This window comes from Spinacia oleracea, chromosome 4 (genome assembly GCF_020520425.1).
Source record: "Spinacia oleracea cultivar Varoflay chromosome 4, BTI_SOV_V1, whole genome shotgun sequence".
Classification (NCBI taxonomy): Eukaryota; Viridiplantae; Streptophyta; class Magnoliopsida; order Caryophyllales; family Amaranthaceae; genus Spinacia; species Spinacia oleracea.
This window is the reverse complement of record NC_079490.1, coordinates 164,227,453-164,254,012: the sequence shown is the minus strand read 5'-3', so window position 1 is coordinate 164,254,012 and position 26,560 is coordinate 164,227,453. Positions and strand designations below refer to the sequence as shown.

At 35.2% G+C, this 26,560-nt stretch overlaps 3 protein-coding genes and 1 long non-coding RNA gene across 4 annotated transcripts; 2 read left to right on the top strand and 2 right to left on the bottom strand.

Moving 5' to 3' along the window:
- Window positions 1-296: 296 nt before the first annotated feature.
- LOC110792573 (embryogenic cell protein 40-like) lies at window positions 297-3,611 on the top strand. The gene is made up of 2 exons (XM_021997403.2): window positions 297-1,136; window positions 3,108-3,611. Exons 1-2 carry the CDS (start codon window positions 489-491, stop codon window positions 3,351-3,353), a joined length of 894 nt encoding a protein of 297 aa, XP_021853095.2. The 5' UTR covers window positions 297-488; the 3' UTR covers window positions 3,354-3,611.
- Window positions 3,612-7,393: 3,782 nt separating this feature from the next.
- On the bottom strand, window positions 7,394-14,083 carry LOC110792575 (uncharacterized). The gene is made up of 3 exons (XR_002534458.2): window positions 13,872-14,083; window positions 13,117-13,242; window positions 7,394-7,640 (listed from the first exon to the last, which is right to left on the bottom strand). It is a non-coding gene; the product is annotated as an uncharacterized lncRNA (long non-coding RNA).
- A 235-nt stretch (window positions 14,084-14,318) lies between these two features.
- Window positions 14,319-19,833, top strand: LOC110792578 (bifunctional phosphatase IMPL2, chloroplastic). The gene is made up of 9 exons (XM_021997405.2): window positions 14,319-14,865; window positions 17,792-17,870; window positions 18,290-18,384; window positions 18,478-18,527; window positions 18,769-18,893; window positions 19,027-19,093; window positions 19,173-19,262; window positions 19,365-19,476; window positions 19,579-19,833. Exons 1-9 carry the CDS (start codon window positions 14,334-14,336, stop codon window positions 19,647-19,649), a joined length of 1,221 nt encoding a protein of 406 aa, XP_021853097.1. The 5' UTR covers window positions 14,319-14,333; the 3' UTR covers window positions 19,650-19,833.
- Window positions 19,834-19,940: 107 nt separating this feature from the next.
- LOC110792579 (26S proteasome regulatory subunit 10B homolog A) lies at window positions 19,941-26,348 on the bottom strand. Its single transcript, XM_021997406.2, has 10 exons — window positions 26,143-26,348; window positions 24,496-24,615; window positions 23,892-24,028; window positions 21,530-21,691; window positions 21,311-21,397; window positions 21,120-21,206; window positions 20,906-21,043; window positions 20,588-20,779; window positions 20,401-20,499; window positions 19,941-20,120 (listed from the first exon to the last, which is right to left on the bottom strand). The coding sequence occupies exons 1-10, from the start codon at window positions 26,237-26,239 to the stop codon at window positions 20,046-20,048; spliced, it is 1,194 nt and encodes a 397-aa protein (XP_021853098.1). The 5' UTR covers window positions 26,240-26,348; the 3' UTR covers window positions 19,941-20,045.
- Window positions 26,349-26,560: the final 212 nt, after the last annotated feature.

Sequence of the window (26,560 nt, the reverse complement as noted above, 5' to 3'; positions counted from 1 at the left end):
AATATGACCCACCACTATCTTTTTTAATTCTACACCACCAAATATTAATAAAATGAGGGAAATAATTAGGGACAGGACAAATAATTAGGGTAGTAGATATGACATATCCGTATGTCTTGAAAACGTAATACGAAAACACTTTTTACTGTCGGAAAAAGCCAACATTCCGGCAACCAGCCAACCCAAAACCTCCATAGCACACGCGCCACGTGTTATCCTCACACCAAAACACCTATCTACGTGACCATTTTATTGCAAACGTACGTGGAAGCTTCACACAAAATCTAGCAAACATACGTGTTCACTCTCTCCTATAACCCCCATGCACAAACCTCCACTAATCAATCGCTCTTTGAAAATTCGTGTATATCTCTATCTCCCCTCTTTCACAACCAGCATTTATCCAAAGTAAGAACAAAACTAAGAACTAAAAAGAAAAGGAAAAGGGAAAAAATAGTAAGTTTAATCTTTTTGTTTTGGTGGAGAAGATGTCACATTTAAGGGATGAGCATGGGAACCCCGTAGAGCTGACAGACGAGCATGGCCGTCCAGTTAAGCTGACGGACGAGCATGGCAACCCTATTCACCTCACCGGCGTTGCTGTCACTGATGAACATGGAGACCCCTTGACCGGTGGCGGGATGCACTCGTCTACAACCACTCACGGTGGCGCGTTACATGACAACCCCATGGCCACTACTGGTGGGATGCATTCGTCTACTACTCATCGTGGTGGTGTGTTACCTGACAACCCCTTGACCACTGGCGGGATGCACTCTACCACCACTTATGGTGGGGGGACTGGGATGCATGACAAACCCTTGACTGGTCAAGGGATGCACTCTACCACCACTCATGGTGGTGGGACTGGGATGCATGACAAACCGTTGACTGGTCAAGGGATGCACTCTACGACGACTTATCGTGGTGGGGAGGTGCATGACAACCCTATGGCTACTCATGGGATGAAGTCTACTACTCTTGGTGGCGCGGTACATGGTGGTCATCATGAGCCGGGACATCCAGTCCCAGGGACGCTAGGAGCTGTTTTGGGAGGTGGTGAAGGTGGGCAGTACCAGCCGAGGAGAGAGATAGGGGAGATCCATCGAAGTGGTGACATTTCTAGCGACACCTCGGTTAGTAATTTCGTGAAATCACATGAATGCATGTGCTCTAATTATGTCAACCAAACGAACTTATAATTTTTTACTTAACATAAAGCACACCATTTACATGGTACTGATCGTCCCGCTATTCGTTTTAGTCCTTTTAAAATGTTATTCATATTGTGTTTTATACTATTAGTAGACATGAAAATTAATACTTCTTTCGTTTCACGATCACGATAGATGCATCGTTTCTCATTTGCGCACTATTCATCAATCAACTTTGACAATCATTTTTTTTTATTAAAAGTTGTATAAGAAAAAAACATAATGAAGTCAGATTTTGTTAGATTTGTATTAATGCAAGGATTTTAAATATCAACTTTTTATAATTTTTATTTATACGCATTTAGAGATATTAATCTTCAAAGAAGCGTATTGGCATATGTGTAAAAAGAAATGATGAGATCCTTTGCAGAACAGAACAGAGGAATACTTGCTCCACTTAACGCCCACATCCTTTATATTCTTTTACCCAATCACATTTCTCATTTGCGCACTATTCATCAATCAACTTTGACAATCATTTTTTTTTATTAAAAGTTGTATAAGAAAAAAACATAATGAAGTCAGATTTTGTTAGATTTGTATTAATGCAAGGATTTTAAATATCAACTTTTTATAATTTTTATTTATACGCATTTAGAGATATTAATCTTCAAAGAAGCGTATTGGCATATGTGTAAAAAGAAATGATGAGATCCTTTGCAGAACAGAACAGAGGAATACTTGCTCCACTTAACGCCCACATCCTTTATATTCTTTTACCCAATCACATTTCTACACATCATTCAACTACTTCTTTAAGCTGCGTTCTATTCACCTGATTTTCACTTACTTTTTCTTAACTTAACTGAACTTATCTGAACTTATTAATACTTATCAAAACTTATTTTAGTTATGATTTGTACTTGGTCAACCTTTTTTTTATGAACTTATCTTATCTGAACTTATCTGAATTTATTTTTCCTGAAATAAGTGAAAATAAGGTTAACAAAACAAAGTCTTAGTCTCTTAATACTCGTACCGGACCAATGCGAAGTTTTGGACAAAAAAAATAAAAAAGTGCGATTATTAAGTGACGGATCGAGTATCTTTTACCCTCACTTCGTCTGCTGTCTTAATGTTCGTTTAAATGGTAACAGTAGATACTTTGTAAAACGGAAGTAGTAATTGTTTCTTTTATAATATAAATGTTATTAATAATAGTTGATAAATTACATACTCCGTAATATTACAAGAACTTGTACTGGTCATTATTCGAATTGTTCGAGAATTATAAAGATATGTATAGAAAAATGTGAACGGTCGTTGTCTTTAATTAATAGTCTTGGTTATAAGACCAAAATAAGTTACTTCCCTTGGCTAAATTGTCTTTTCAAATGTTAAAGCTACGATTATTTAGGAATGATGGGAGTGTTGTCTAAAATTGGACATAATATCACATTACTCATAACGTAACATAATCATAACGTAACATAATCCTACAATTACTTTGAGTCAGTCACTTATGCTAAAATACGTGTGCATATGTAAACTTTCAAATTTATTTTGTACTTACTCCGTCCTTTAATACTCGATCTGTTTTGACTTTTTGCATTATTCACATAATTCACTTTGACCCTATTTTATTTCTAGTATATGAAATTAAATGTTAGTATACAATATATTGTTGGTTTCATCTTAATGTATATTTTCAAAATATTAATATTTTTATAAGTTTTTATAATATGTAGTTAAAAAATCGGTGGTCAAAGTTGTGCATCAGTAAACGTGTCCGTTCAAAACAAGTCGAGTATTAAGGGACAGAGGGAGTATCCTGATACGAATTAGATTAGATATTCCTTTTTTTTTACGATCTTATGCTACATAATTATTCCTGTTTTAATTTAATTTATTTTTTTTGAAGTAATTAACGTTCTTAATTTGATTTTGTTATAGTCGGAGGGCGAAGGACATGATTCCGAAGGTGGGAGAAGGAAGAAGAAAGGAATTGGAGAGAAAATAAAAGAGAAATTAATGATGGGAGGGAAGAACAAGGACAAGGATCATGATGTAGAACATATTGATAGCACCACCATAAGGATGACCACTACTACCAGAGTTGAGCATCACGAGGACGAGCACGAGAAGAAAGGTATAATGGATAAGATAAAGGACAAATTGCCGGGGTCTGGGCACCATTAGTTAGTCACCAAAGTTCTAAGTCGCCGTTGTCTACCTTTGGGTGTGAAATCATGTACAGGAGATGAAGGCTTGTGTTGTTGAATAATCCATGTGCATTGCATATATTGCATTAGCACAGGGTTTGTACTTCTCCAGATGTGGTTTTCTTTTGTTTGTTTAGTTGAACTTCCCATTTTAAGAGTGTGTTTATGGGTTTCAGTTGTGTAAGACGAATGTAGGTTTTGTATTCTATTTGGTGTTCAGTTTCTGCAAGGATAACCTATGGATTGGAAAATTTATCAACTATTAGCAATCTTTAATCTTTGGTTGTAATGTCAATTAATGATTCATGAGTGCCTAATACTAGGTATGTACAAAATTACAAACATTTACCAAGTAGATGCATGAGAGGAAAACCAATTGGGGGGACATATACAGCTAATAAATACCGCAAAGTTACAGATTATTACCTCCGTATGGATGAATTGTGATCTAGTCCTCATAATGTAAATGTAATTCCCGTTTGACAATTTTTACGGAAATTAAGAAACTAGAGAAATAATATACTAAGTAATTATTAATATACTAGAAAAGTGCACAATGTATTTTATTTTTTAAATAAAAAGATGAAAGATAATAAATTATGGACTATATTTTCATGGGATAGAAACAATAATTATAGGATCATACTACTATATATTTTCGAGGTACAAACATCAAATATGAGACTATATTTGTAGGTAAAAGTATGATAATTAGGATAAATTAAATTATTTGATAAAGGTATATATATTGAAAAAAAATCAATGGATTAAATAGGAAATTTTACAAGTGGACACAATATTTTGAACACCTGATATGAAAAATAGGCATTATATTTTAGGACGGAGGGAGTAGCTAGTAGCTAAGGATGAATTGTGATGAACAAAGATCGACTTTGAGCGGTACTAGTAATACACTAATACGTACCTACAGTCCTACACATAAAAGTCACTTATGTTTTGATCACAAGGTTCATAACCATTTAATTTCTACATACTTTCTCTGTTTTAAAGTAGTTGCAACACTTTGTAATTTGTACTATTCACATAATATATTTTGTTTAATTTTTGATAATCTATACTCTAAGTAAAACATATTTATGTGAAATCTTGTTAAATCTGTCTTAATTGTATATTTTGATAATTTTATTTTAATATAATTTTTACTTTATCGGTAACAAAATACTCCATCCGTCCCAAATTAGTTGTTACATTTACCTTTGCACAAAGTTTTAGGTGATAAATGGTTGTTTGGTTATCAATTATTATTTTTATTGAAAAAACAGATGTGATGAGAGGTAGTGGAGTGGTAGTGGAGTATTTTTTTAATTGAATGAGAGAGTGGGACAAAAAAAATTTAGCGGAAAGAGAGAGACAATATAATAATTTTGAGGTCATTCCTAATTTAGAAGTGTAACAACTAAATTGGGACAGATGAAAAAGAAAAGTGTAACAACTAATCTGGGACGGAGGGCGTATATTAATTGTTCAAGATATGCGCTCCTAAGAAAAGGAATTTGTCCATTTTTCGAGGTATTGATTGCACTTTCTAGCCGGCCGCTTTAATTGTTCAAGATATGCATTAGCAAGCGTGAAAAACAAAGTGTTGCAACTAAAAAGAATCGGAGGAAATACTTTCTCTGTTTTTCTCTAGAGACATAATTTTTGAGGCACGTTTGTCGATACATGATTTTAAAATTTAATATCTTCAATTATGGATAAGAAAAAATTGGTAAAAAGTTGATATGAAAGATATTCAATGATACGAATCTAATAATATTTCACATGACTATTTTTTTCAAATATAAATCACAAAATAAAGTAAAAAATGTTTGTGTGAATAGGAGTGTGTGAATAGTATCAAAATTATATTGTGTCATCTAATAAAAAACGGATGTAGTATTTTATAAGGAGATCGAAGACCCATTCTAGGAGGGGTGCAGTCCTTTTGTTGATATTTACGTTTAGAAGTGAGAGCCAGTCAACTATTCTAGTGTTCTCTCGACGACCTTCTTCTATATTGAGTCAGGTCACTCGTCGGACCATGTACTGCCCAAGGCATCGGCCATCGGGTTCGTGCCTAGTAGACCTGGTTATTGGACAGGGTAGTCCAATGGATATAGGGTTAGGGTCAAGTTAATAGGGCTTTTATTGGTCAGGGCTCTTATTGGACAGGGCCTTTATTGGACAGGGTCATTATAGGGTCAAACTTATACTACAATTATTTTGAAAATTAAAATAGTAATGATACAAAAAATTACGTGTATAGCTTCGTATTCACTTGTACTTGCAAATGGCTCTTTTGTTTTTCATTTTTCATTGCTCGTTTATTGACCCGCCCACTAATGACCCGCTATTGACCCGCAACCCGCTTTTGACCCGTCCATTATCAACCCGCTAAAAATGACCCTTTTAATACCCGACCCTCTTTTGACCCGCCCCGACCCTGACCCGACCCGCCCGATAACCAGGTCTAGTGCCTAGAACGGTAAAGGGAGAATTGTGTTGTATTGGTCTCGTGGATATCTTCCATAAACGAGGGTTATGCACGTTGTAGGCCTGCATCAAACCTCATATTGGGTCTGTCTAAACCACAAGTGGCTTGTGTCCAATATGGACACAAGCGGGGCTAAAAACGTAATTTCATATGCTTTTATAACTGAACCCCACAAGCTGATTTGGACTCCGTAACGGGATTGCAGTTGGAGTGTTTTCAAAATGTAAAAAAAAATCTTCTGAAAATTAAAAGGCAAGTGGTCTTCCCTGTTCTTGAAGCTTCGCCCTTGCAATTTCTCTCTCCTCCTCGAGTCCTTGCCATTGTCGACCAGACCTCTCAACTCCCACAGTGCTTCTCCTCTCAACTCATCTCCATTAACAATTGTAAGTTTATCCCTATTTTGTGATCTAACTTTAATGGCCAATGGGTCAAATCACATAATTAAAGGACATATTATTGCGATTAATCGTAATATTTATCTAATACGAAGTATATGAAGTGGTCATTTCATAAAAATGAATGCAAATACAACAAAGGAGGGTACATTTCTCGTACCAAAGGGTTCCACACTGTAAAATAAGTATAATACAATATAGTGTTCAATATAGTATAATACAATATAGAATGAAATTCAAAAAATAAGTATAATAAAATATAGTGTTCAATGGCCAATTGGTCAAAATCACATTGAGAGGTAAAGTTGTATGAAGTATTAGAAATATATGAGTGCGATTAATAGTAATACTTATCTAGCACGAAGTATATGAAGTGAATCATTTTATAAAACACATATGGGATTGAACCAGATACTAACAAGTAACTTAAATGCAACCTATGGTTATAAAATTTTATAATTTTTAAGTGTAACAAGTAAATTAAATGTAATCTATGGTTATTATCATATAATGTACACATGAGAATATGAGATACAAAAATATTAATAGTTGACGTGTAACTTCAAATAGAACTAGAAGAACATGTATGACTTCTAATTATTAACGTTTTTTTAATTATTTTTATTATTATATAAATGTTAACCTTTTCTAAAATCACATATTTAACATCACCAATATTTATTTCAAACTATGATAAGCCCTTAAAACTAGATCGAATGGTTATGACTTCTAATTATTAATGTTTTTCATTATTATATTCTTATACAAATATTAACCTTTTCTAATGTCACGGATTTAATATCACAAATATTTATTTAAAACTATGACAAACCCTTAAAAATATGTACCAATACAACACAGTTTGGTACAGTTATGATTGCCAAGTGTACTAATTGAGTGTTAATGAGCCCCTTTTTGACCTGTAAATGCATTATTTCCTTTAAAATAAGTATCAATACAATATAGTATTCCAACTTGAATGAGTTAAGAGTCATATTCTGAGGTTTTTGAACTTCTATGGATAAATGTCACATTCATGAGGTAATTGACAACACAATGTGATTACTCCTATAGTTATTTGAACTCATTAGTCCATAAAAGGTAGAATCCAAAAGCGAGAACACGTCATAATACTTAATAGAAATACAATATAAAATGCCCCAAATGGGAGAATACAAAAGTAAAATACAACATAAGTTCCTCACAAAACAATGAATCCAACCATACACCGTGATAATAATATAAACGTCCCAAACACCAACATGTCTCACTCCGAAATTTCTTGTGGAGGTGTCATCATGGACATCCAGGGAGTAGAAGGAACCATCATTCTCTTCCGTATTTCTCATCCTTAGAAGATAATTACTCCTTATCTCTTGCATAATGTTGTAAAACAATCATTAGCAATATTTTACAAAATCAAGTTCATGTTTTTCGCATATATTCATTATTCAATACCAATACAACATTATATAGTACTGATACATAACATTTCAGTACCAACACATAACAAAAGCAATCATTAGCAACATTTTTCAAAATCAAGTCCATGTTTTTCGCATATGTTAATACCAATACAACATTATATAGTACTACTACATAACATTTCAGTACCAGCACATAAGAAAAACAACCATTAGCAACATTTTACAAAATCAAGTCCATGTTTTTCGCATATATTAATACCAATACAACATTATACAGTACTAATACATAACATTTCAGTACCAACACATAAGAAAAACAACCATTAGCAACAACTTACAAAATCATTTTCGCCTTTATTCAATACCAATACAACATTATATAGATACATAACATTTAAGCACCAACCATAAGCAGAACAACCATTAGCAATATTTTACAAAATCAAGTTCATGTTTTTTGTATTTATTCAATACCAAATACAACATTATATGATATTGATACATAACATTTAAGTACCAAAATACATAAGCAAAGCAACCAATAACAATATTTTGCAAAATCAAGTCCATGTTTTTCCCATTTATTCAATACCTATACAAGATTATATATTATCGATACATATAATTTCAGTACCAATACATAAGCAAAGCAGAGCAGAGTCGAGTTTGACAACTATCTGTGATATGGTGGATTCTCTTCCTGATTTCTTTTCTCTAATAAATGGAAAGTAACATATCCAATATACAAAAATCTAAACCATAAATTTCAATAAAAAAAATCCAATTTCCACCATTTTCAACAACTTATTTGCAAAACAATGAAATTAACGCTACGTATTCGTAAAAAATATCATTCGAATTTCAACAATTAATAAGCGTAAATACGCAAATGGCCATGTGTAAGCATAAATTATGATTCTAATTTCAATAATCAATAACAATAAATTACGAATATTCACAATTCTCATCCCAATTTCAACAATTATGATTCCAATTTTTGTTTGCCCTAATTGTTAACACCTAACTAAAATTGTAAAAACAAAAAAAATTAATAGGGATGAGAGCTTACCTTGAATAATGGATTTTCTGCAGAAATTGTGAGAAGATAAGAAAATCAGAATGTTTTTCGGAAATATTAAGGAAGAAGAAGGGGTTTCTCTCTCTTCAATTTGTTTCCACCATTTTCTTTTCCCCCTTTTTCTTTCCCCCCTTTTCCCCTGACAAACTCCGTTATCAGATATTTACTTTTCCTTTTTTTATTTTTCATTTTATATTATTTTAAGGAAAAATTACTTTAAATAATCCAAACTTTTGACGATTTTCCGTTAATAATCCAATCTTTGAATTATTATCTAATAATCTAACTTTTACACCCCATTAACTTTTATTGAACCCAAACGACCGGTAACCGATTAAAAAGGTCAACTTTTAATTCCGACCTCGTTCCTCCTCCCTTCTTCCTCCATAACCTTCTCTAAGCTCTCCTCCATCCTAGCCATGTGATGTCGTCTCTTCTATCCCTTTCCCCGATCCTACCAGCAAGCCTAATCCCAATAGCAACCCCACCCTCGAAACCCTCTCTTTCCCCATCTTCGTCTTCATCTCTGACCATCATTCGCACTCAAACCCCATTCACGGGGTCACACTCGGAATCCATAACTTGCGCCACCACGATTCATACTCTCTAGCAAACCTACCCGCCGACCCGCGGAACAACTTGCGAAACCAGGAGTCCAGGATCCGTCGAAAAGTCGTGCCCACACGTCACACCAGAAACTTTAAAATGTCGATACTGGAAAAAACTTGAAATTTTTTGTTGGAATTATGTACGAATTCGAGTAGGCGGTGTTTTAACTTCAAGCAAATTAAACTTATTTAACAATTCAGCATATGAAATTAAAGATTTTATTATCTAAAATAATCAAACTGGGGCTTGAGGTGTTCTGGGTGTAAGTGGTGGCTGAAGATGGTGGTGGACTGGTGGTGGAGCACTGGAGCCGGGAGGTGCGGCGGTGGTGCGTGCAATTGCAGAGGTGTGTTGGAGGGGAGGAGAAAAAGGAGGTTGTGTTTGAGGGGAGGAGAAAGAAAGGGGTATCGACGTATCGTTGTTGTTAGACTTGTGTTGGACATGGTTAATGGTGTTGAACGGTTGATTGATCATGTTCTTTGCATAAATGTTGAAGATGATGTCTTCATTTTGATGTTGCAGCAAAATTGTTTTGTTTTTTTAAACATTAGTTTTTCTTTTCTTTTTTAATTAAAAAAAGTCAACCAAACAATTAGAAAAGAAAAAAAATATTTTTAAATATAAATAAATTACAACGAATGGTTGCATGACACGTGTATAGGTGACCTGATGTATCAGGTTGGTGACTGGTTGGGTGCAATAAAAGTTAATGGGGGTGCAAAGGTTAGATTATTAAATAATAATCCAAATGTTGGATTATCAACGGAAAATCGTCAAAAAGTTGGATTATTTAAAGTAATTTTTCCTTATTTTAATCCCACTTGTGTCCATATGAACACAAGTCACTTGTGACTTATACTTCCTCCAATGGTCTTCTATCTAATTTAAGATTTTTCTGTTAGTTGCTTAAAAATGAAAAATTCTTGTGTGGACTTGGTCCACACTAATATTAGTGTGGACCCAAATGTCACACGTGCCCAGTATCCTTACCCAGCTTACGGTTGCCTCTCACAGTCTCACGCTTTCTCAATCTCTCTCCTCACTTTTCCCCTCTCTCGCCATTCTCCGGCTCTCTGTATCTCCTTAATGAACAAAAATTTCTAACCAAGTTCAATGAAGAAAATCCGATCGAAATCTTGATTCGAACTCATCAAATCTAAGGATGTACCTAGCTTAGTGCTTGCAAAGAATTTTAAAACATAACGAACGACATTCAAGATATCACAAATTCATGGTAGATTTATCATAAATCGTCTTCGATCTGAAACCCTAATTTCCTATATTTCGATATCCAGGTATGATATCTTCCCTCTTTTTCGCTTGTGGTTCATTCGATTTCATTGTTTGTTCTTCAATTACAGGCTTCCTCGGTTAATTTTAATTTGGGTTTTTTTTAATTCATTTCGCTAAAATCAATTATATGAATAGTTTGAGATTGATCTTTTGCCGATTATGGTGGTATTTTACTTAATTTTTGATGAATTTAACTAATTTTGCTAGATGTGGTGATATTTGATTCTTTTGGGCATGTTTGTGTTTGGTTTACTTTTCGTTCAATTTTTTATGCACTATGCAACAAATAAAGGTAACTATACTTGTAAACAAAAACACTATATAGCAATTAGATGATATTGAGCAATTGGAGTTTGATCTTTTAATTATTTATGCCTATTGTTTAATTTCATTAATCGTTCTGCCAATCTGAAGCTACAACTGTTTGGAGAGTATATTCATTCAAAGGTTACAAAAAACTCGATGGAAATTGATGTTTTTGTGGGTAGTGCTTTGCTTGACTTCTATGGGTAGTGCAATATGTTAGTTTCTGCTCAACGTTTTGATGAAATATGTGATAGAAATGTGGTTTCATGGAACAACTTGATTGTAGCTATCACTTCTAAAAGTCAGAGCAGCTTTGTAGCTTTACATGGACCACTTTAATTTCTGCTCTTGGGCAGTTGGGCATCAGGGCTTTGTTTTTCAGGCCCTGGAAAGGTTTAAGGAAATGGAGCACCGAGGAATTAATCCAGATGATGTATCATTTGTGGCTATGCTTTCAGTTTGCAGGCACAGAGGCTCAGGCCAGAAGCCGGATTCTGGCATGGGTTGTGATATAGTACCTCTTTTCTTTGTATATGGTGTACACTACGTAGACCTAGGGATCTTCTATAAGCCTATTAGCTCAATTGGACGAGCATTGTGTATTTATATTGCACAAAGGATGTAGGTTCGAATCCTACATAGGCTATTGCTTGTATTTTTGTAAAAAGCTCCGATAAGATCAGTGTATATGCATTGTGATTGGGTTTATTCTTTGTGGTCATTTCGAGTTTAATTTCAGGAATTGTTTGGGTGTATTTGGCGTAGCTGATCCTGTGATGTAAACTTGGACATAGGTCATAGGGTGAACATGAGTGTAGGGGCAAGTAGCTAATTATGTGTCTATTAGGTGGTAATCCTGTTAAAAATAGTAGTAGATTTTTTAGGAGAAAATAGGTTATATCTCAGGAGCTTCCATTCTCCTTTGCTATATCAAGTTATCAATCAGGGGTAACTTCCTCATATTGACCAAATTACTTTCGAGTTTTACTGACATGTTTTGAGGAATTGCATTTTTTAGTTTGTCCCTTGATTTTCTTCGGAACAAAGCAGACTGCTAGTCTTTCTATAGGTGGTATCTTTGCCAGAGTCATCCTCAATGAGCATTTTATCAGAGAAAATCACATGATTATACAGTTTATTTTACCATATTTGCTGCTCCATTACCATTCCTGGAGAATTCCTCCCCTGCTACATGTTTTCTCACAGGTCAAGATGATGACATTAACATCTGTGCTCATCAAACGAATGTCAAACACTTTGACCCTTGTTAATTAATTGCACATTCTTTTAAAATTACTGAATCTAATAAATAGTGACCCTAATTAAAATATGTAGGGACCCTTTCTAACATATAGTTACCTTATTTAAAATATAGACAATAAAATATGTTGGAATAGCCTATGTAGGATTCGAACCTACATCATATGCAAAAGAACATTGCTCTACCAATTGAGCTAATAGGCTTTACAATTAGAAATGCATTTTCTTTAACACCTAACTCAAACCCCAGAAACATATATAGTGACCCTTTTTAGCACATAGTGACCTTTTTAGAAATGAATTTTTCCTTTAACAACTAACCCAATTCCAAAAGCATATGTAGTGACCCTTTTTAGCGCATAGTGACCTTTTTAGAAATGCATTTCCTTTAACAACTAACTCAATTCCCAAAAACATATACAGTTACCCTTTTTTAACACATAGTAACCCGTAAATAAATAATTAACACAATTTTCCAAATACTGTGACCTTTTTAGAAATGCATTTCTTTAACAACTAACTCAACTCCCAAAAACATATACAGTTTCTCTATTTTAACACATAGTGACCTGTAAATAAATAATTAAACACAATTTTCCAAGTATAGTGACCTTTATAGAATCACTTTGGCTAAAAAGAATCACTATATCTCAATATAACGAACCATTCTTATCAAATACGGAACATGTTTTAAATTCATAACCTTAACTTCAATCCAGCAAAACACTAACCTTGTTTTCTGATATAGTAGCCTTTTTTTGAATCATAGTTGTCATATTCTACCTAAAGTAGCCTATAGCAACACTTCCACACAGACACAACAACTACACAAGCCCAAATATACTCCAAAGATAGCAGTCATGCACAGACTTACTTACCGGCCAAACTGTAGCTGCACCAGCTAGACATCGCAATGACTCACTCACCCACTGTTATTGCCAATCAGATCAGTAAGCTCTATGCTTGCGATGATATGACACCATGCACACATGAATACCTAGTTGCTTCACATAATTTTACATAAAAGCAAATTAATGTGGGATTTTTTAACAAAACCAAAGATAGCATATACTGTCAATTAAGTATCAATAATTAACATCTTAACAAAACCAACTATTGATGCATAATAAATAGTCCAAAACATCACTCTGCTACATATAGTGTCCGTTAAAGATGGAATAGTACCCTATACAATTATAACAATTACAATTTCCTCAATTCTACATACGAAGACTTAAAATGGTCGCATAGTGACATTTAAATTGTGAAGGTTGACGACTAGCATCTTATCAAACCTATACATCGCAAAAAATAACCCAAAATGCATAGAAACCCTAATTTTGAAAATTAGTAAAATCAAACCCTAATTTTGAAAATTAGTAAAATCAAACCCTAATTCTTAGCCACAAAACTTCAAATCAAGCAAAAAACTTAAAAAAAACCTCTAGTATAATCCCAAAAAACACCAATGCAGAAAATATTAGCACAAAAATACACGAAACATCAAAAAAATATGTGTGTAACTTGAGGTAAAATTAGCGAACTAAACTTAAAGGAATTACAAAAAAAAATTGAAGAAGAACAACAAACATGTATTTTCGTTGCGAGTAGGTGAATTACGGAGGCCTCTTACCTCCAACCGAAGTAACTCCCTTAGTTTTTGGCAGCATGGCTAATGGAGGAGAGAGAAATTGAACCTTGAAATTGAGAGAAATTGACGAAGAAGTCGCGACGAAGCTCGAGAGAGATAAGATGTCTGTGAATGAGGAGAGAGAAGAAGGAGATGGAGAGAATGAGGAGAGAGAAAATGTTTGTGATTGAGGAGAGGGAAAGTATGAAAGAACGAGAAAATGGTTAAATTTAATTTGGGCTTCTTTTCCTCTTTTCAGTCACACGTGTGAATGAAAGGGGAAAGTGGAGAACCATCCTCTTTTGGGCTTGGTCCACAATAATTATAGGTGGACCAAGTTCATTTAAGAAAAATATCTTAAAAATAAGCGTGTTATGCGGGTCGACCCATAGTACTCTAAAATGATATTCATACACAATCGTAGCCCAACGCTGTGCCATATCGGGCCATGCCTCAGACTCATTCATGACCAACTCTACTTCTAAACGCAACACCAACAACTTTGTACACTCCTCGCCTTCTCGGTACAGAATTAGGAGGATTTGGAACAAAACCCCCTCATGCTTCTGCTCTCCACTTCACTTCCACTTCAGTTCTCTCATTTCTTCTTCTTCCCGCCCCTTCTCTCTCTTCTCAGCGCAAATGTACTCCCAGACTCATCTCCTTTCTCAATCTCCCTCTTTTCTTTCTCTCTCCTCAAATTCCTCCGCATTCATCCCCAATCATCGTGAAATTCAATCGCTCCATTTCTCTTCCACCTACTCTCTCTCCTCTTCGCGTTACTCTCTCTCTTCTCGAACAAACCTCATTCCTACTCCAATGGCGGCGTCAAATCCGGACCTCTTGAATCATCAGACCGACGGAGACCTTCTAGGCTTCGACAATGGAAACGTTGATCGATTTTCCGATGTTGCGAATGAGCTCGCCGATGCTTCCGGTGAAGTCATCCGCAGTTTCTTCCGGAAGAAATTCGAGATCCTTGATAAAGATGATCTAAGTGAGTTTCTATTACTACAATTACTGCCTCGAATTATTAGCTTGAACTTTTTAGCGGTTTGATTGCTTCAGCGAGTTTTGATTTGTGTAGCGTTTTCCTCCGACATATAATGCGAATTCAATTGATTTTAATTGACTGATTGAATATATTTAGCATCAGAAATAAGTTCAGGAAGGAATTCGAAATTGTATGAAAAGTGAACTTTTATAACACAAATTCAATTTTTAGCTGTTTGTATTAATTCGGTAAGTTCTGCAGCCTAGGAAGATGATTGCCATTGCTTAACACTTTAACGTGTAGAATTTATTCCGACTAGTTGCAGATTCAGATTGATTACCGAGTTATTTGATAATTGCTGTAGTTTCTAATTGATTTTTGAAATTTGCACATTTCTCTATGAATTGTGGAGCTTCAGTACTTCGGTGTGATTTGTGTCTCGTGTTTGTTTCTGTATGTTCTGCAATATTTCATAACGATGACATCAGCAAGCTTTTCCACTGTGTTTGAAATTTAAGAGGTTTTATTCTTGTTAGGTTACATGACTAACCTGAACAATCGTCAAGTTGAAATTCGAGTTCTAGTTTGGATTTTTCTCACTTGTTCATACTTACAATTACTGCTCAACTACTTCTGAGGTTTTGAGTTATTTGTTTTGAGATCTCTTAATTTTGCTCAGAGATATGAAGTATGTTGTTTTAGTTTTGGTTTGTGGAACTTCGGTGTTTCATGGCTGTTTTAGTAAGCTTTGTAATTGTGTTAATGAGTTTGGAATAGAAGCTGAGCCATGGAGCCCTAGGCCTACTGGATACCACAATCTCTTATTTGTTTCTTGCGCATAGTATTATGTTTTGCTGACTGTTGATTTGAGTATTCTAAAGATTTTGTATACATCAGAGTAATGCAAGACCTAATATAATGAAAACAGATTAATTTTGTTTGTTAACCAATCTTGTTCGTTAATCAAGAGTGACTATACAAGCAGTCATCCAAATTTCCAACTTCAATTTGTGTCGACTTTTGAACCTGGAACATCTATGTTCAGCTGATGCACACATGACACAACACAGGACATAAGATAGTACTCCTTTGCCAGAACTGACTGTCTCACTTAGACTCTTTTTTTTTTTTCAAGGCCGACCTTTCAGCTTTCTATATCATACTTGATCTAACTGCCAAGTGTTGAAATTCACGTGTTCTGTTAATTTATTTTCCTTTTAGATACTTTGGACTTCTGGACATTTTTCTTGAGTCAATTCAAGAAAATATGAGTACAATTCAGCTCCTAAATGTCCAAAAGATGCCTCACTTTCAAGCAAAAAATGAAATGTCAATTAGCTCGATCAATTAATTGTATCATGGCTTCTTTTTTGTTTCTCATGCCAATGTATGCTGCTACAAATCAAATAGGAGTAGAACAAATTATTTTACTTAACATTTTGGAACTGCAATAGGAATAGAATTGCAGATATTTTGGCAAGATTTTATCACTCGCCAATTAGGCTCCGTTTGGTAGGGTGTAAAACGTTTTTATGGAAATCGATTTTCCCTTTTCAATCATTTTACGTTGTTTGGTTTGACAAGGGATGAAAAACAATTTTCCATAACTACCTCAAAGGTGGAAAAACTTTTTCCATTTGAAAGGGAGGGAAACCACTTTTCCACTTTTCCTCCTTACATCCCTCCCCCTTGTTTCCGTCAATGTTCACCCATCTTCTCCCAATTTCTTTTAAGGAACTAAACGAAGGAAAACTAGTTTGGAATTGTATTTTCCTTTGAAAAATGTTTTCCATGGAAAATTATTTTACACCAAACCAACCAGAGCTTAGAGTATTTAGCTAACGTTTATGTGGAACTCATGTACATATAAACAAACTTTTTTATTTTGGTTAGTAAGAGAGAAGTATTATTCATATCAAATGATTACTGCCTAAGGATCAAACAGGAAGCATACTTCCTTTCAAGATCCCCACCCAAAACTATAGCCAAGAGGCACAAAACAACCAATGGAAGCAGCAAAGCAACCAAAAAAGACTAACTATACAGCAAAAAGCTATCTTAGGGAGACTACAACTTATCTAACCATTCTTTATCGACCTGAGAACCTTCTTTCCCATAATACTATGAATTCTCCCCTTTACCACATTCTTATTTCTGAAATCACTGAAGGGGCTGAATCCACTTTCATTCCATAATGCTACGTTCCTAACAGTCCATATTTTGTAAGTGGTAGCAGAAACTGCAGCCATCCTTCCTTAATTTGGACTTCCTTGATCTGCATATCCATCTCAACACCATATACACATCTGTAGTTCTTGCACCAATTCCCAACCAAACTTTAATTTCATTTATACACTTTCTACTGAACTCACAATAAAAAAACAGATGATTAGAGACTCACAATGTCTATCACATATTGCACATTTATCCGAATTACTAATCTGCAACTTGAATAATTTTGTCTTGTTTGGAGCCTTCCCAACATAATCAACCAGAGAATGAATTTATGTTTAGGAACAACAACCCTATTCCAGACATACTTAGCCAGTTAGCCCAATGTTGTTTCCAATGAGGCCCTTGAAGCCTTAGCATACACGAGAGCAATCTTATAGGTAGGCTCATTCAACCACCGATCACCTTGTACGACAAGGCTGATCTCATTTTTTACCCTACAAATACATCTCCAGGTCCAGCTAGCACTACTGGAAGCCTGATACCCACTCCAAACCTTGTTTATATGTCCAACTAACAAACTGTTTATTGGACTGACTTGGTTTATGCATGATTTGTTGGATTACTCTGTTGGTTGGAAAGTTAATAATTAATGGAGAATAAATTTTCTCTTCTCCCCTGAATGACACTGAACCATTCCCTACTTCAGAAACTGGATCATCCCCCTATTCTGACGTTGATATAATGTGAACTCCAGGTCCGGTTACTATTGCTGATCGAACTGCAGAGGAATCTATGGTTTCCATTATTATGAAACATTTCCCGTCTCACGCAGTGTAAGTTGAAGTTGGAAGCTTGTATTGTGACTTACTCCCTCCATATTTAATTAAAGTATACACTTTCTATAATCGGTCGAATTTAATTAAAGGATACACTTTCTTTTTTGCTATCATGGTTTCCATTTTCAATTATATTAATATTTCTTTCCTTCTTTGTGGTCCTTATACTTACTCAAATCATCTTTTTACTACAATAAATAATTCAACCACTACCACACTTCATCTTATTTTAATAAATTCAATTTACTTTCCTAAAACTACGTGCCGATCAAAGTATATCCTTTAATTAAATATCATTTCAGGATCATGAATGTGTTTTCCCCCTCAAGATATGGCTTTGCCTTATTGCTAAAAGGGGCTGAGTAATGGAATGTTTTTAGAGTGTCAGTACTATAATAATTTGTTATTGATTGCAGTTTTGGAGAAGAGAATGGTTGGAGGTGTAAAGAAAAACACTCAGATTATGTATGGGTTTTAGATCCTATTGATGGCACAAAGAGCTTTATAACTGGTAAATTCGTGTTAATTTTCTGACTCTATTAAAATAAAGCTTTGGTGATTTGGTTATTAAGTTAAGACCAACTTTCCTTGTGCATATCTCCAGGAAAACCTGTGTTTGGTACTCTCATAGCTCTTCTGTACAAGGGTAAGCCGGTATGAATCAATTGTAATTCATGTGAATCTAGGTAAATGTTGAATAGATGAAATAAGGATGTTACATTCTTGTGAAAAGAACATTTTAAGAGAAATTCCATGTGCTGTTTTGCGCTTAAGGCTTATCTTTACAAGAGCTTTTATATTGCTAAAACATGACATGACTGGCAGTTGTTTTGGTGCTATAATTTCTATAGCTTCCCTTTCCAATATTTTCTACAAGTATCATTGATGTTTGCAGATACTGGGTATAATTGATCAACCTATCCTAAGAGAAAGATGGATTGGTATAAATGGTAAGAGGACTACATTAAATGGGCAAGAAGTGTCAACACGAAGCTGTACAGATTTATCACAAGCTTATATGTAGGTCTTCTTATAATTCTTTTTTCTTTCACAAATAGTAGTTAGAATCACAGGTCCCTAATGGACCTTTTTTAATGACAAAAAAGTTGGGTCGAGTTTAAGTTCTAGCTGTATTTCTTCTTTCCTTGTTAAGGTACACTACAAGTCCCCATCTTTTTGCCGGAGTAGCTGAAGATGCATTCATTCGCGTCAGGAATAAGGTGGTCTATACTGTATCTAGTTTGTAGCTCTTTCCACTTGCAACTACCTTGCAAGTCTAATATCGAATGGTGAAAACAGGTTAAAGTGCCACTTTATGGGTGTGACTGCTATGCTTATGCCCTCCTGGCTTCCGGGTTTGTAGATCTCGTTGTTGAATCTGGGTTGAAGGTCAGCTCCTAATCTTTCCAAAGATCTTAAGATTCATCGAACCTGTAATCGTGGTTACTTTCTATTTCTTTCTGACTGATATAGTTTTCTGGTGATTTTTAGCCGTATGACTTCCTTGCATTGATACCGGTTATAAAAGGCGCTGGTGGGACCATAACTGATTGGAAAGGCGAAGAATTCCACTGGGAAGCTTCGCCAGACTCTCAGGCAACAGGTGCATAAGCATGAACCTTAATTCACTGTAGTTAAGTAATGTTCATATTCTTATATGTTTGTGCACAATAATACCAGTTCTGACCCTTTGAGATCAATGCAGATTTTAATGTGGTAGCTGCCGGAGATCCCAATCTTCACCAACAAACTGTATTATCATTGGAATGGAAGTGAAGCTTATTCTGACATGTGACGACGCAATTCAGTTCTTACTTTAGCTTATATTAACTCTCAGAACTTTCAGCGAATAGCATCATAAGAGTTGTGTTTTTATTTATGATACACATATTTGACTTGTTCGTTTATGAACAACCATCAATTTCGATGATATTAGCAGCTTTACCAAGATTCTTTACAAGCTCAACGTCTGTTGGAAAAGTTTCAGATTAAAGAAATGATGTAAATAATTCTTTCTAGCACGATACCATACCCCAAAATGGCAAAATGTAACCTAAAGTACTCGAGTTGAAGCAAATCAAGAGATTGTTAAAATTAAAGCCAATAATTGTTCTAAGAAAAAGATTAATACCAACTTGAAAAAATTAAGAAATATTCTGTGACATTTTAGTTCTAGTCCTTTCCAAAATCTGCAGAATAGGTAGCACTCGACTCTAGTTTTTTTGCTTCATTTAGCTTTCTCACAGCCTGCAAAGCAAGTAGACAACATAAGTACATCAATCACACTAAAATACTTGCTCATATAATAATTCCATATTCCACATAAATGGTAAAACTATGACATTGAACAGAATCAGTGTTTACTGATTTCATTATTTGACCGTAAATTTCTGCAATGAATGTCATAAAAACTACTCAGCCTTACGGGAGAAACCCAAGTGCCCCAAATCAAGATAATTAATCGTCTGAATTTTATTTTATTTTTTTACAACGAGAATTAATGGTCTGATTGAAAAAAAAACTTTACCTTCATGAAGTCTTCATGGATCACATAATCTCTTTCTGCACGTATAGCTGACATGCCAGCTTCAGTACAAATATTCCGTAAATCAGCGCCATTAAATCCCTGAAGAAAATAACAACAATTTCAGAACCTAGATGTAATTGTGGTGGCAGAAAATGATATGCAGGTCCTTTATGCATTAGAAGATCACCTCTGCTAGCTTGACAACTGCTTCGTAGTCGATCTCACCATGTTTGGCAATGCCAGCAGCATGAATTTTGAGAATTTCCATTCTTGACTGCTCATTTGGCAAGGGAATCTCAATCTTTCTATCTAGACGCCCTGGACGAAGAAGTGCAGGGTCCAGCACGTCTGGTCTGTTTGTTGCCATGATCATTTTGACCTGCAATTACCATATACAAAGTGGTAAAGAAAAAAGGGGCCTCAATTCCCAAAACATCACATCAAAGTGATCAACTGCTGCTATGACAAAATTACCCCACCCAGAAATGTCAATTAGTCATAATACCTTGCCCAGTTGATCAAATCCATCAAGCTGATTTAGCAGTTCCATGAGGGTTCTTTGAATTTCACGATCAGCACTTGTTCCCTCACTGAATCGACGACCTCCTATAGCATCAATCTCGTCCATGAAAATGATGCAGGGCTGAAACAGAAACGAACCATAAGAAACCATTTAAACATGATCCTTAAGTGAAAACTTACAAACGCCGTTATCTCACCTGGTGTTCTCTAGCGTAATTGAACATTTCACGGATAAGTCTTGCACTTTCACCAATGTACTTATCTATGATAGCACTTGATACAACCTAAAACAATATAAGAAATTACAGTTATTTACATGTTATTACGTAATATAAAAAAATTAACTTTCACAGAATGCAACAGTTTAAGAATGACTATGCATTGATACCTTTAGGAAATTGGCATCTATGTTACTTGCTATAGCTCGAGCTAACAATGTCTTGCCCGTACCTGGAGGCCCATAGAGAAGAACACCCTGTAAAGGAGATCGTTAACACAAAAATTAGCGTCAATCCAACAAATATTCACACAAGGGAACAATAACACAAAAATAGCTTAAAGGAATATAAATCAGCAAAGAAAGCGGAGTCCCAAACTAAGTCCATACCTTTGGAGGTTTAATTCCCACCCGAATGAAAAGTTCAGGATTCATTAGTGGAAGCTCAATGGATTCCCTCAGTTCTCGGATTTGATCAGACAACCCTCCCACTGCAGAATAGCTGATATTCCCGGGATCTTCATGAAGCATATTGTATACAACTGGATCAACCTGCATATCCAATATATGAGAAAATAATGCAATTTCCCTTACCCTGCTTCTTGCGGGAGCCTCTTTGAGGCAATGGGGTAATGATAATGATGAATGATAATGATGAATGCAATTTCACAAAGTGGCATGGCAAGCAAAACCATAGTCTCACATGAGTAGTCTTTGCAAAACAATGTATCTACAATAAAACAACAGCAAGTCTTGCTTTACATCGGAAAGCATGTACAGGAGGGGGGTAGATTCGGGATACAAGTCCTGAATAATTATACTTCCAACCTCTCAAATTGGGTAGATAACTGGTTGACACATTTCAAAAAGATAGACACTGGTGATGTTCAACATTTGAACCGAACGTTTATTTGAGCTCCAAGCTGTAGTCTACTTGGATTTGGAGAAAACATGCCCCATGGATATTTTTAAAATGACAGTCTTTCTACAAACCGCAACGAAAAGAACCAAGAGTCAACAAGAGAAAGGATATGGACGAAGGCCCTACAAGCTTATCAATTCCCTGGGAACAACAAACTCTGTCATTGATAACCTCTTATGCTTTGATAAAGTGGTTATCTTTGCAGGACAAAAAAGGGGTTTGAATCAAGCAGGCATTCTCAAGGATTGTGGGATATGTATGGTCTCAAATAGATGTGCTATCACACCACAACTCCACAAGGTGCCACCTTAAACAAATTCATGGCTCTAAAAGCTGCCTTACAGGAAGCAGTGAGAGTGAAGATTCTGACATCCAAATCTGTATAACAGATGACAAGATGAGAAAGATAAATCATCGAGGAAGAGGAGGCGACTATATAAAGCTAGAATCTATCTAGTCATAACCATTAGAATATGTCCCCCTGATCCATCGTATTTCAATCACTAACACCCCCAACCCCTTGCGGCTGAATTGTAACAGACCTGTCACCCAATCCGAGAGCTGCTTAACTCATTTCTGGGCTTCTGGCTTTCTATCGAAAGAAAAAACACACTTTACATGTACATGAATTACACTATTTAATAAGTGCTTTGCAAACTTGAGCATCAACTCTTGCATTTGATTAAGCTTTCGGGATCGCCAAGTTCAATTCAATGCATGTACAACTTTAAATCTGGCAATTGTTGGGGGAGGGCACCGAAGAACCAAAGGTAAGCTAGGGCGTAATTTAATCTGTGAAAGATTTAGTGTTCAGTGTTCTAATGATTTTAAAAAAAAAATCCGTGTAAGATATAGATAAGGAAAAAGCCCAAAATACAGTCCAGAGACATTAAAAAGAAGCACCGAAAAGAATGAATCTTGCGGTTATGAGCAAGCTTCATAAAAGCATCCTGTAGGAATCGATGCATTAGCCCAATGATCAGTGATGTTAGTTGATATTTTACACTGCATCTAGTCTTCTAACGTAGAGAAGCTCCAAACCTTTGCATCTGGTAGATGCATTAATTTCACAAGTTACTCCTCAGTCCTCACTGATATAAAGCCAGTCAGCTAGAAGCATAGATTCCCGAATGGGAATGTGAGTAAGTTTATATAGGTTGTCCCGTTATCCTTCATGTTTGACAATGTGACTTAGTGCCAATACAATACTCGCTAATTTACATAACACTAATGAAAAGACTGAATACATCATATATAGTACAGGGCTACAGGCACCCCATAAAGTTGCAAGGAGTCAAGGATACCTAGCCCGTTTTTCTACAGATCCTCTATCAACCATAAATTAGATCTTCAGTGGCCGCAACTCACATAAAACACGGAGCAAGGCCCGTAATATATACAGACCTTTTAAACTCGTTGATGATTCAGGATTCCAAGACTAGTTACTAGAATTAAGATGTCTGCATCGCTGCTTTTTTTACAACAGAATTTGTCATCTTATTTAATTAAACAAAGCCCTTCCTTGAGGCCTGAGAACCGTTTGCCTTCAGATTAAAAAAAGAAAAAAAAAAATCCTTCATTACTCTTGATTTATGTTTTAACCTACCATAATATTTTTAATGAACCGACTCCATCTCGTGTTGAGGTACATCAGTGCCTAACTTAGCTGGCAATGACATTAAAGTTTTTTTCTCCAAGGCATATGCTTAAGAATACTTAATAAACGACTACGGTTCAATAATATGTTCTACCAAAAAGGAGAAGAAGTAAACATGGTATTTCAGATGCAGAACAGGATAAAACAAACAGTATAACAGCAAAGAAGCTTACTTCACGTGGAAGAGCGCGCATAATAGTGAGGGTAGTCATGTCAAGAACCACTCGTGTTCCAGAAGTTAGCTTTTCCTTGTCAACTTTGCTACGACAACCAACGACATACCTTGGCCCACTGCTAGCTTTCACAATTACTGGCACACACAAAACACATTACTCAGCCATCTATATGATTGCAAAGAAAAATACGTGTGGCAAAAAATGTTGTTCACATAGTATGTAAACGCACAAGTACAAGTTAAAACACTTGGGTAGATAAAATAAGATGAAGAAAAGAAGATATTGAAAAATTCAGAACATAAGCATGAAACACCATACATGCATTTTATACTAAAGATCCTCATCATCGAAAGGAAAAAAACAAGCTTGCTACCAAGAAAATGAAACACATGGGCACCTAACTGGAAAACCAAGCAACAAAGTTATCACAACTCTAATTCAGCTACTAATGAAAGAGATTCTTATTTCTATCATCAAGAAAGAGTAATTACAGAAAATCTACACCTTAAGTGCAATAAGGGAATAAACCTGCAAAACATGCTATTAAATACGGCCAGATTTAGTGGTAAAATAGACAAGAAGAGGTCAAGAGATCATTTACATCTCTCATTGTCAAGAGGCCTAAGGACTTCTCCAATGATCTGTCCAACACTCTGGAGAGACTTTAGATCATCCTCTGTTTTAGTGTAGTCCTTCTTTGCACTTCGCAGCTCCTCTTTCACTGAGAAAATAGAGTTCCAGTACATTAGCAACGGCCAAAAATCCACAAGACAACAAAATGACAGAAAATACTATCCGCGACTAGATACAGCAAATTAATAAGTTACATACATAACAGCAACAATTTTTTATGAAAGTACACAAAACTCGGCCTCTCTAATCACTTTGGAGCATCCTCACTGGATTTGCAAGTATTTCTTCACAGTTAATACACCAAGACTCAAAAGTAATATTTCTAAAATAACTGCCACAACTAATAGAACTTGTTGTTGTACCACATTTCCCTAGCTGAGTTATTTTTAAAAGGACTGGTTTGAATTTCAAGTTTTCAACACATGCTTGTGTTTTCTCTACATTGACCTCGCTCAATTATTTTAATAAGCACTGGTTTGAATTTCTTGTTTATAACACAAAACCTAGGGAAATTTCATTCGAATGCAAAGCATGCAGTTTAGACTAACAAAATCTCGCCACACTAAGAACAAAAAAAGGTAGAAAGCATAGACTAATAGACTGCAATTGTCTGTACACTTGAGGCTTACCAAAGCCCCATTCATGAATATATGCAGCTTGACCAAAGACTAGTACAATACAAGTTACGAAGTCTGATTATGAACTGCCTTCCAACTTGACTAGGTTCAATAACAAAACAAGTTTATAGCCTTCATACTGTTACGAACAACAATCTCCACTCACATAGATGAGATAAACTTGTTACAAAAAGATAAAATACAGTCAAAGAATACACAAGATACATTACTCGAGTCACTCCTTCATTCCTTATTTCTTATGCCTTTATGAAAATTCTGACGGAGCACCTAAACTGATATTTTTCCTGGTCTCAAAAAATAACAGCTAAGAAGGAAAAGAAAAGCATGCTACTCCAAGCAAAACTAAGATTATTCTATTGAGCCTAGTTAAAGTGTTGTCGTGCATCTATGTAACTTGATTAAAGCTTAGATTACAGTTAGCAACAGGCAGGATTCTTGCTTGACAGGTTCTAATCGCAAACCCAAATCACAAGTTCATATTATACTTATTGAAGAATAAAACCCTAGCATAAGCTAAAATTTCTCATAAAGACAGAAGTAAACCTTTAATAAACACAAAACTTCGCTTAAATTTCTCCGAAGATCAACAATTCCTTTCAACTCCACTGGAAGCTTAAAATGACATAAGAGATTACAGCCAGAAATCACAAAATTGAATAACGAGATAAATTCCAGATAATCAAGCTTAATTTTCTAGCAGAAGAAGGATAATCGAACATTAAACTCGATTACGACAAAATCAACTTCAATTATAGTAGATAATTAACGCAATCTAACTAGAAAGACTAAACATTCATCCAATTTCACTATCTCAAGCCAAATTAGATTAAAAAATTAATGCAAATTCGCAATAATAAATTGTTCAACAGTACATAGATTCAAGAGATAAACTAGAAGCAGATTCAAAACCCTAAAATTCGAAAAATTAGAAAACTAATAGAAAATTAGCCGAAATGAGGGATTTAGAGATGTAAAACCTTTTCTGCTGCGAGATTCAAGCTCCCGATGCTGAAGAAGCTTCTTGTTGTATTCGCTAACCGCGGCCTTACGTTTGACCTCCTCTTCAGTCGACATTGGAGAGAGCTTTGCTGATGATCTCCGATGCGAGAGAGTGGAGAGAGAGAGGATATGTTTGAGACTTGCACAGAAAGTAAAATGGAACCTCTGAAGTGGTGATACTCGCTCTATTTATATCGACAAGAAACCCAATTGAAACAATTAGGGAACCTTACCAAATTGATTTTTGAAGTGCCAGAGTTAGGGAAATCCTAATATCAATGATATATCACACGGTAAAATTATAAATAAATACTTTGATTAAAACTTAAACATACACAATTATATAGTGATACAAAATTTGATGAATAAGATAATTCTCTTTAAATAATCTCAAAA

What these genes read in the sequence shown, in the direction of transcription:
- LOC110792578 (XM_021997405.2), top strand. Translation starts at nt 14,334, where the DNA reads ATGACCAACTCTACTTCTAAACGCAACACCAACAACTTTGTACACTCC. An exon ending in GATTTATCACAAGCTTATAT is followed by an intron (nt 18,894 to 19,026) that starts GTAGGTCTTCTT and finishes TTCCTTGTTAAG; the next exon opens with GTACACTACAAGTCCCCATC. An exon ending in GCCAGACTCTCAGGCAACAG is followed by an intron (nt 19,477 to 19,578) that starts GTGCATAAGCAT and finishes AGATCAATGCAG; the next exon opens with ATTTTAATGTGGTAGCTGCC.
- LOC110792573 (XM_021997403.2), top strand. Translation starts at nt 489, where the DNA reads ATGTCACATTTAAGGGATGAGCATGGGAACCCCGTAGAGCTGACAGAC. An exon ending in ACATTTCTAGCGACACCTCG is followed by an intron (nt 1,137 to 3,107) that starts GTTAGTAATTTC and finishes ATTTTGTTATAG; the next exon opens with TCGGAGGGCGAAGGACATGA.
- LOC110792579 (XM_021997406.2), bottom strand. Translation starts at nt 26,239, where the DNA reads ATGTCGACTGAAGAGGAGGTCAAACGTAAGGCCGCGGTTAGCGAATAC. An exon ending in TGGGAATTAAACCTCCAAAG is followed by an intron (nt 21,398 to 21,529) that starts GTATGGACTTAG and finishes TCTCCTTTACAG; the next exon opens with GGTGTTCTTCTCTATGGGCC. An exon ending in GATTTGATCAACTGGGCAAG is followed by an intron (nt 20,780 to 20,905) that starts GTATTATGACTA and finishes TGGTAATTGCAG; the next exon opens with GTCAAAATGATCATGGCAAC.